Here is a 9,629-nt window from a genome sequence, read left to right on the forward strand (position 1 = left end):
ATCTCAAACTGAATTAGATTTTTTAAGTCTGAAGGCCTTAGAACTGTGAAATAGCCCTTTATTTGAAAGGGCTCCAGAAGAACCGATTCTGAAGCTGGAATTCAGACGCTAACTTCAGCGTGATTTTCACTGTAAAGTTTTTTAGTGTGTCAAAGACGCGCGGCTGATAAGTTGATAAGACGGAGTTTCCGTTTGCTTCAGCTTCTGGCATGTCTATTCGCACAGTGGCCGAAAATAACTGCGCAGCTTGTTTGTAACTCTCCGGCTGTTATTATGTTGTCCAACAGAAACAGCTGACTCACTGACAGAGAGCCAGGCTGAGGCGGTTCCACACCGCGGCATGGCGGTGTCCGACCCAGACGTTACTGCTGCTCCTTCAAGGTGAAAGTCCTCCGTAGACCGAGCCTTCACCGACTGAAGATGATTGGCTCACCGGACCTGCTGCCCTTCACCGGCAGCGGGGGTTTTGAGGAGGAAGGCGAGGAGCCGGAGGTTAACACTCTGCCTGAGGAGTTCTCTGTCCGCCTGTCACCGCCTCACAACCCCTGGAGCTCAGCAGCCCAGTTTCACCGGGACTTTATACTGGTGGCTGAATTCTCAGAGCAGGTGAGCGCTTTAGCTCAGGTCGACTGGAGTCAGTCAGTCATTCTGTATTTACTTTTGAAGTAAATCAATAAAAACCAACCACTAACAAAATAAATGAATGAAAAGGAAAATGCAAAAATGACTGATTAAATCAATTAGCCTACTAAAGAAATAAGGGAATGCGAGAATGAATAAGTAAATAAATAGGGAATAAAACAATGATAGAGATAGATTAAACAAGCAAGTGATTGAATGAATGGATAAATAAATCCATGCGCTATTCATAAAATGAACGACTAGCTATGGAGAATAAATGAAATAATGAATTATTATAAGTAAATAAATAAGTGTATTAATGAAGTAAAGAAATACATTCAATTCCACTCTGATTGACAATATATTTACTAATTATATGGAAAGTAAATTCTTATAAATAATATTAGTGATCATCTGTCAGTGTTGTGATCCTTGAAGGAATCCATAGAAAGTACATGTGGCCCCAAACATCACAGAATAAAGAATAACTATAAGAATTGTGTTTCCAGCTAAATATATCATTCAACATGACACGTAAAAATGTGATCTGGTTCTAAATCAACACGGTCTGAACCCATTGTCATTCAGAAATCAGATTTATTAAACATCATAACTTGTGCTGTCCTGCAGGGGTCAGTGTTGAGTCCGACATTATTTAATTTGTATATAAATGACACTCAAAGTATCAAGCCTGCTAAAACACATTATATTCGAAGGTGATACTTAGTGTCTTAGTATCTTCTGTGCTGGAGGAAACATCCAACAACTCTCAGAGGTGGTCTCTACAGAAACAAAATCTAAAACATTGGTTCAAAAACAATAAATTATTATTAAATTTTTAAGTCTTAGAAACCACAATAAACAAGAAAATAATGCAATCAAAATAACTATTGACAGCGCTGACTTAGAACAAGTCCCTGAGTTCACATTTCAGGTACCATATTGGATGATGCATTTAGCTGGAAATCACAGATCTGTAAAATCAAAACTAGTCAAAAGTGTTGCTGTTTTGAGGGGATAAGATGTTCTGGACAACAAATCTCTGATTATTTTATAATACACTCATTATACCACATTTGACTTACAGTGAGTTGTATTTGTATTCTGTGAAAAAACAGAACATAAGTCAAACATGTCAGTGTGTGGGGTAGATTTATGGAATGGATAAATGTAATAACATGAAATTATATTGTTATGGTTGTTACACAGTATGATCTCACAAATAAATGAAATAACAAAAAAGAGCATTGCTGTTGCTGTTGTATGATATCAATAAAATGTCTTGTAAAACAGTTTACTGTACAGTTATTTGTTGTGGATTAGACTTCACTTTTTCAGGAAGTATTTCTCCTTTTTAAAAAATGAACTGTTCCTCAAACGATTCTTCCTCAAGCCAAACACCAGTCACAAAGACAAATTCACACATGAGTTTTACTTCACTCAATACCAAACGTTATAAGAAAAAGACAGTTTGTGCTCTTAGTTGAACCTCATCATCTTAATTCAACATAATTTAACAGCACATTATAATGTTAGATACAGAATCTAACATTATAGATCATGAAAATCAGAAAAGAAACAAAAACCTTCTGTTACTCATCATATTACAAAACAGCAGTGGAGGTTAGTGAAGCATCAGTACAGGTTTAGGGTAAATGTAAGACAAAAAGCAGTTTGAACCTGTTTGTTCACACAGACTGTGTGAACAAACAGGTTAAATCTTTAAAATTAAAATCCAGAATGGAAAAACAGACCAAGTCTTTCTTTTTTTTTTTCCGAAAAGAATCTAGACATCTGTTGCTCTCAGTGATAAATTGGATACATCATCCTCTTCTGTCTTCCAGGTTGGTCCAAAGCCTGTCTTAACAATACCAAATGATCCGAAGGTCATTGGCTCATTTGACCTCAACCACTTCTCCGTCCGCATTATGTCTGTGGACTACCAGGCATCCGGCCCGGGTCACACAGCCTCTGCTCCGCCTGGACCCCGCCTCAATTTCAGCGAGGACTCCAGGGTAATCCTGGGAGACTCGGCAGAAGACTCGTTTGCTTATGTTCATCACTTGACCCTGTACGACCTGGAGGCTCGGGGGATGGTGCGACCTTTCTGCATGGCCTATGTCTGTTCGGACCAGACCAAGCTGATGGAGAACTTCTCTGAGCTGTCTGAGTGTTTTTCTCAGGCCTCTGACAGTTTGAAGACTGGAAATAGACAAGCATTTTCCTCTGAACTGCAGAGAAAGCTGCAAGAGCTCGAGTAAGTTCTTGTTTGTTTGTTTGTTTGTTTCTAGTATTAAAAGAATGAGCTGCTTCAGCTTTCTGGGATTGTTGCATTAAACCAGGAGATTACCAATTTATTTTGGGTACATTTTTCTGGAAGCTGACTGGAACAAATTCTAAGGATGCATAATTAAGCAAATTGATATTTTGAGCCAATCAAAGGAAGACCTTCAAAAACAGACTTTGCTGTTGGTAGCGAAATTCATCTTAGTCAAGATGATGAAAAGAGGAATTATTTTTAATTATTGAATATTATTACAATTTCCTCATTAAGTGGTTTACAGTCAAACAAAGAATGCAATATTCCTACAACCACATCCACACAATCATAATTAGCTGTAATTATGTTGCCATATATGCCAATTCTTTCAAATATTCTGCAGCATATTAAGGTCTGTGAGGGTTAAAGTGCAGCAGAACCGTCTGTTCAGCAGAGAAAATCAGGGCCTTCCACAATGGGATGAAATTGGAAAATTTGTAACATTTTCAACAGGTTTTTTTAAACTTTTATTAACAAAAGAAGAAAATGTTATTTCCATGTTTTGCTTTTGGATGACATCCTTAATTTCAGAACTTTCAACTCTTCTTAACTAATAGATCATGTTATTTTTGGGTTCACTTACAGAAAACTCCCAGGTAAAAAATCAAAACAGGTCATTTTCTTACCAGTTTTCAAAAAGACATCTGTTCTTTTTGCAAACAAAACAAATGTATCAAATCAGAAGCTTCAAAGATATCTATATCTATATCTGATAACACACTGATTATTTGAGGACACTGATTGTCCTCAAATGTCTAGAATGTTATAAAAATGCTGGACAAATCTGGAATTTTGAAGAGGAATATTTGTAGAAATCTTGGACCTAAGAGTGATTATTCATATTTTCTAACAACCCCAAAACTGTTCCAGGCACAGTTCAGCCTGATAAAGATGTGAAGTGTTTTTTCAAATTGGTTCAATTGATTCTAATAAATGTATGCATGTGGCAGCAATTCTTTATAAAAGTTTGAGTTGACACATTTCAAATTAGCAGTGCCAATGATAGGAAGACAGATTAGGTGCATGAATGAGAAGCAGGAGAAAAAGGTTTCCTACAGGTTTCCAGCTGAGGAGTCAGACTGCAGTGTTTTGGATGTAGATGGTGGCATGATACAAGGACTGAAGCTCAAATAGTTCAGATTTAAAAAGACTCAGTTTGAGATTGATAAGGTCCTGAGCATGTGCAGAAGGAGGACAGAAAATATAGTGGAAAAGAGATAATAAAGTCCACAAAGGAGGATAAATATGTGTAGTAGGAGGATCAGAGAGATGATCCCCTGTTGTTACACTTAAAGGAAGCAGGAAGAAGAGGATAGAAAATCAAGAAGTTTTATTTTTTTCTGTCTAATTAGTTGTGTACTAAATATTCAGATATATACTTTTTTATTTGTTAGATCTGTCTCAGAAAAAACATTCAGGGTTAAATTCTGCATTTTTGCAGCTTGGATATGGAAAATATATTAATTTTTTCTGTTCTTTTTGAGAGATAAAAATCTAGGACGTGTGGAATTGGAAGTGCAGCAAATGTGAAGAAAACCTGCTTATTCTGATTTCTCAGAACAACGTGTGTGATAAAATTCTGAATAGTGAGGAATTGTGAGTTGTCTGTTGACTGAAGAGTCTCTCTGACTGCTGCAGGTACAGACGGAGGGCCCTGCTGGAGGACACACACGCCTCCACAGGAGCAGGAGGCAGAGCTGATGAGCTTGAAGCTTTAGAGCATCTCATCCTGAATCACAGAGAGCTGCTTCGCCAGGTCACATCCTACCCAAACAGGAAGCTCCAGCAGCCTGACTTCCTGCCCTACGACATGGCCGACCTGCCGTCTGAGCCATCCTCTCCCTGCCTTCCCTCCATCGCCTCCTGCAGGTCTGAGTCGCTTCTGAAGCCACTGGAGGAGCTCTGCAACTTCTACTTCCTGTCCCTGGTGAAAAACCAGCTAGCAGACACAGAGCGATGTCTGCGTGGCGACAGGAGCATCCTGCGAACTGCTCACATCTCACAGCTACTGTCCAGGAAGCTGAAACTTACAAACTTCCTGTTTGAGCTGTGCTGCCCTGTGGATGCTGAGGAGGAAGAGGAGGAGGAGGAAGCAGAGAGAGTCTTGGGGAACACCGTGGGAGCTGTGGGGGGTCAATCAGAAAAGCATGGTGTGGAGTTGTTCTCCTGTGTGGAAGAAATACAGATAAAGATGGAGGGAGGGGAAGGTGGGAGAGCGACCCCTGACCCCAGCGCGTTCACAGACATGATGGGCAGCGTGACCAGCAGCGACAGTATTGAGGTTCTCGGGACGGAGAAGTCGTACCGGAGTCAACGTGGAGCCGTTGTGTCTGACAGCAGAGGTATGTTCTCAGAGTGATGGTGTAAGGAAAACAAAAACTTGCATCTCTAAATAGTATGAAAGAGTTTCTCCTGGCCTTTTGGAGAAAATGTAATGAGTATTTTCAGTCTCTGATGAACCAGATTAAGAAAAGCTGTATTGCTAAAATATAGAACCTTACCAAATAGTTTTGGTCTTATTTCTAGTGCAAATATCTTAGCACACCTGAGATAAGATGAAATTAACTTAAAAATATATTTTCAGCAATAAATATGAATTATTGTTTTAAATCAATAATTCCTGATTGTGACGCTTCAGACCGTCACCATGTTTCAGAAGTTGTTCATTTGACAGAAGCTCAAGTCCCGTTCCTCTTGTGATGTCATCAATCCAAATGTACACAAGACACTGTCTAGCATTTTCTTTCTTCAATGTTGCTTTTCAAAAACTAGATTTTGAAATCCTGGGTGATGAAGTCTATTTTGCCATTGCACATATTGGTGGAAATGATACGCCACCTGATGGTATCTTTAATACCTGCATGATTGATTGTGACTCTTATCAATCACGAATAGATGTTCTAATCTCCTGTGGCATCATCAAAACTCATATTTCAGAGACGAGTCAGTCTGATAGGAAGACTGACCTGTGACTCTAGGCAGGTTTTCTGAAACAATTCAGTCTGTAGTGTTAAATGGAATCGATTCCCGGCCCGGGGCCTTTCTCCGTGGAGTCTACATGTTCTCCCTGTAGATTTGCCTTAGCTCTCTCCAGGTACTCCGGTTTCCTCCCACAGTCCAAAAACATGACTGGTCTCTCTAAATTAACCTTAGGTGTATGTGTGTTGCCCTGTGATGGACAATAGGGAAAAGCTTGATTGATAGATGGAAGAATGGATGGATGGATGAGTGGATGGATGAATGGAGTTTTAAATAGGACATTTGGACTTTTTCATAGATTCAGTACTTTATTGTGTTATTTTTCCACCTTGTTTCTGTTGGACAGTTAATGATCTGTGCCTCGTTTTCTCAACAGAGTGGTACAGAAGCACATCTGAAAACAATTCAAACTATGCCTTTTAGCAATTTATCAAGTAATTAAACTTCTAAAAATTATCCATCTAGATGTGTTTTATTGCATTTTATTACAGCAATGATCTGACTGAAAACAGTCGGTTCAGCAGTTTGTGTTGTTCTGGACAGAAACTCGTGTCGGGACGACAGACGTGATTCTCCAGCATCCAGCAGGAGACACAGGCGTTCGGCGCCTCAGAGCCTCTGCCAGGCGTGCCAACAGCGAGGACAGCATCGAGGTTCTCAGCACGACTGAGTCCATCGTCCCTGACGACCTGTCTGCCATCACAGAGGAAGAGGCGGAGCATCACACTCTGACCAATGGATTTGAGGAAGAGGAAGAGTCAGAGGATGATAAAGTCCTCAAGGAGGAGTGGATGAAGAACACTGCTACTGCTGGGGAGGAAAGGGCAGAATCTCGGGGAAGAAAAGAACTTTTGGAGGAAATAATGTTCAATGTTCCAGACAAAGACAATTCACTCACAGAGAAGAATAACCAAGTCCATGAAGACAAGATGAATAAACTGCTCCAAGGTAACACATTTACTGTACATTTAACAACATATATGACTATTTTATCCAAGGCAGTCAGATCTTCCTGTAATCTTTCAAAAGATTTTAGACTTTACCTCCCATTCCTTGTACCTGACATAAACTGGGCAGTTTATGTCCAGTTTAACTGGCACCAGCCCACAAACCCCTGAGTCCAGTCTGTACTAGGAAAGCTTACCGGTTTACTTTGCTGTAATTACGTGAATCTGTTTCCACGCAGCTGGAGACACAGTGGAGTCAAGGCAGAAGAAGTCGAGGCCGGTGTTTGACCTCCCTGTAAAAATGGCTTTGAAAAGCGTCGAGGCGGAGGGAGCTGTGCGCACGCCGTCCTATGCTCCTCTGAGGTTGCTCAGCGTGGACGAGTTCTCTGACTGTACCAGCTTCACCAGCAGCTCAGAGCCACCATCTCCCACCACATTCAACCTCACCAGCACATGTGTGGAAAAGAAAAGAAAGAGGAGGAGAGCTGGCCTGCGAGCCCTCAGGTTTATCAAGCAGCTCTCCTTCTCCCAGCATGCCATCTTCTGTCTGCTGATTGGCCGGCCGCTGGTTATCATTGGAGGAGACGAGCGGCTGGTAAGGAAGCTGGTGGACGGCTTGAGGCTCTTCCTGCCAGCTCCTGGTGCTGATGGGTACGCTGTGATGTCATGTTTGGCCACGTCCCTCCAGCTGACTGACCTGCTCACCTGGAGGCTCATAGGAATACACAGGTGACTGTTATATGACTCGTCCATATTTCTGCATTGGTTTGTTGACATTATTAATTCCTCCTGTCTCTTGAGGTTTGGTGCTGCCTGTCAGAGTAACAAATGTTACTGGACAGGCGATTGTCCCAAAAGTTTTTGATATAAACTTGGACCGATTGCAATTTTCTGGCCAATTACCATTCTTTATAAAGCGTGACATGTCGACAAAAAAATTGCAATTCATTTGTCTGAAATGTTAGTATATGTTAGAAAGTATAGCAAGAAAGTTGCCAGTAGTGAGGATGACGTGCAGACATGAGCTGGTGAGGCGATCCAACAGTCAAACCTCTAACAGGAAAGCAGAAGAAGACCGTCTGATTTTTAGACCTTTGCTTGAAACAGATAAGACTGGGGGATAAGATTGACTTCACATGGAAGTATCAGCCAATCACTGATCTCCCAAAATGAAGGAAATTGGCCCTGATAAATTGGTGCGCCTCTAGTACCAATCAATGCATTTAGAAGGTTTTATAATCCTTCCAAAGTCCTTCCACACAGATTTGTTTGTTATTCGTGACCAGACAAAGCTGAACTTTCTTACATAAATAGCAGCTTTTAAACTGCATGAAACTTTTGTTTCATGCAGTTTATAATGAGGTTAGTAACTATTGTTGTACCACAGAAAACATTTAAATAGGTAAATCAATTCAGACTTACCTATTTAAATAGGTAAATAGGCAATAGGCAAAGTTTCATATGCAAGAACTTCATAAGATCCTCCTTTGTTTTCTTTTCCAAATCATCTTCCAGTGCATCATCTTCCGTCCTTCAGTCTCTGACTCAGTTGAGTCGTTACATCGCTCTGCTGGACCTGGATCAGAAGACGCTGCGCTGTCCTTCATATGCCGGATCCCTAGTTGGCTTCCTAGCCAACCCTCACACCGGCATCAGCCGCGGCCTCACCTACCTGCTGCACCTGGAGAGCTGCCTGACTGCGCTGGCCAACCGGGTGCTGCTGCAGACCTTCACCGCTGCTTCCCAGCTTCACAGAGCCATTCCCGAGGAAAAGGACTCGCAGCAAGCACAACAACTCTATAGCAGTGAAAATGATTTTCAAGTGATGCACTTTCTGACTGACCTGATCGCGCAGCGCCACACCGGACATGGACCGCCGCCTCTCAGGTTTTCCTACAGCTCAGTGCAGCTTCACAGGAACACATATTCAACATAAACAGACTGAGGAGCAGAGCAGACTCACAAGATGCTTTTATTTTGCTACGTGCCTTTGGTGTAATTAGGAGCTGTTGTATGTGCACAAAGGATTGTTCAAATCAATATAAACATGTGCACATTTAAGACTCAAACAAATATGAATGTTAACTGTCTACACCCATCAGCTTGACCTGGAGGTGGACATGAAAGAGCTGGTGTAGACCTCCACCCTGAACAGGTCACCAGTCCACAAAATTAAATTATACCTTCATCATAAATTTATACATATCAATAAATAAGCCAAAGGAAAGATAACCTGCGCACCACATGGTTCCAGTTAGTCTGGTACTGGGACTTCTGCTTGTTTTTTTTCAGAATAAAAATCTTTTTGTCATTTAGATGATTTCAGCTAGTCAAACTATGCACCCCTAAGTATAAATGTCATGACTATAGACAATGTAAAACAAAGTGAAATCAGAGAAAATCAAAATCTGCACCATTTCTTTTTAAAATTTATTAAATCTAATCCAAAGTATAAAGAACCTTAAAATTGAGGGTTTGTTTTTGTTTAGGTCTTCTGCACTGTCAGCAATTTGCATCCGCATAAGTGTTGTGCTTCCTAACATTAATGCATAAAATAAACCTTTTCTAACAATGACTGAAAGTTTTCCATTTTGAAGAATTAGCCAAATTTTGACTGTTTTAACCTATTACTGTACTTTACCTCTTACGTTAGTTTTAAAATCAAAGAAGCTAGAGTGCAAAATTACTGGGATATATTTTATTTATATGTGTAATAAATGCAATATGTTCTATTGTGGATGATTACTTTGAAAATAAAGTCA

General features: G+C 40.5%; 1 protein-coding gene across 1 annotated transcript; it reads left to right on the forward strand.

Moving 5' to 3' along the window:
* Window positions 1-8: 8 nt before the first annotated feature.
* On the forward strand, window positions 9-9,591 carry smcr8b (Smith-Magenis syndrome chromosome region, candidate 8b). The gene is made up of 6 exons (XM_055056352.1): window positions 9-606; window positions 2,466-2,878; window positions 4,580-5,283; window positions 6,464-6,868; window positions 7,107-7,596; window positions 8,383-9,591. Exons 1-6 carry the CDS (start codon window positions 421-423, stop codon window positions 8,801-8,803), a joined length of 2,619 nt encoding a protein of 872 aa, XP_054912327.1. The 5' UTR covers window positions 9-420; the 3' UTR covers window positions 8,804-9,591.
* The last annotated feature ends 38 nt before the right edge of the window (window positions 9,592-9,629 follow it).

This window comes from Poeciliopsis prolifica, unplaced genomic scaffold (assembly GCF_027474105.1).
Source record: "Poeciliopsis prolifica strain line A6 unplaced genomic scaffold, Auburn_PproV2 SCAFFOLD045, whole genome shotgun sequence".
NCBI classification, from domain to species: Eukaryota; Metazoa; Chordata; class Actinopteri; order Cyprinodontiformes; family Poeciliidae; genus Poeciliopsis; species Poeciliopsis prolifica.

Excerpts from the sequence above, each read along its gene's own strand:
- smcr8b (XM_055056352.1), top strand. The coding sequence starts at position 421 with ATGATTGGCTCACCGGACCTGCTGCCCTTCACCGGCAGCGGGGGTTTT. Across the intron at positions 2,879-4,579 it reads AGAAAGCTGCAAGAGCTCGA|GTACAGACGGAGGGCCCTGC; the intron begins GTAAGTTCTTGT and ends TGACTGCTGCAG. Across the intron at positions 7,597-8,382 it reads AGGCTCATAGGAATACACAG|TGCATCATCTTCCGTCCTTC; the intron begins GTGACTGTTATA and ends ATCATCTTCCAG.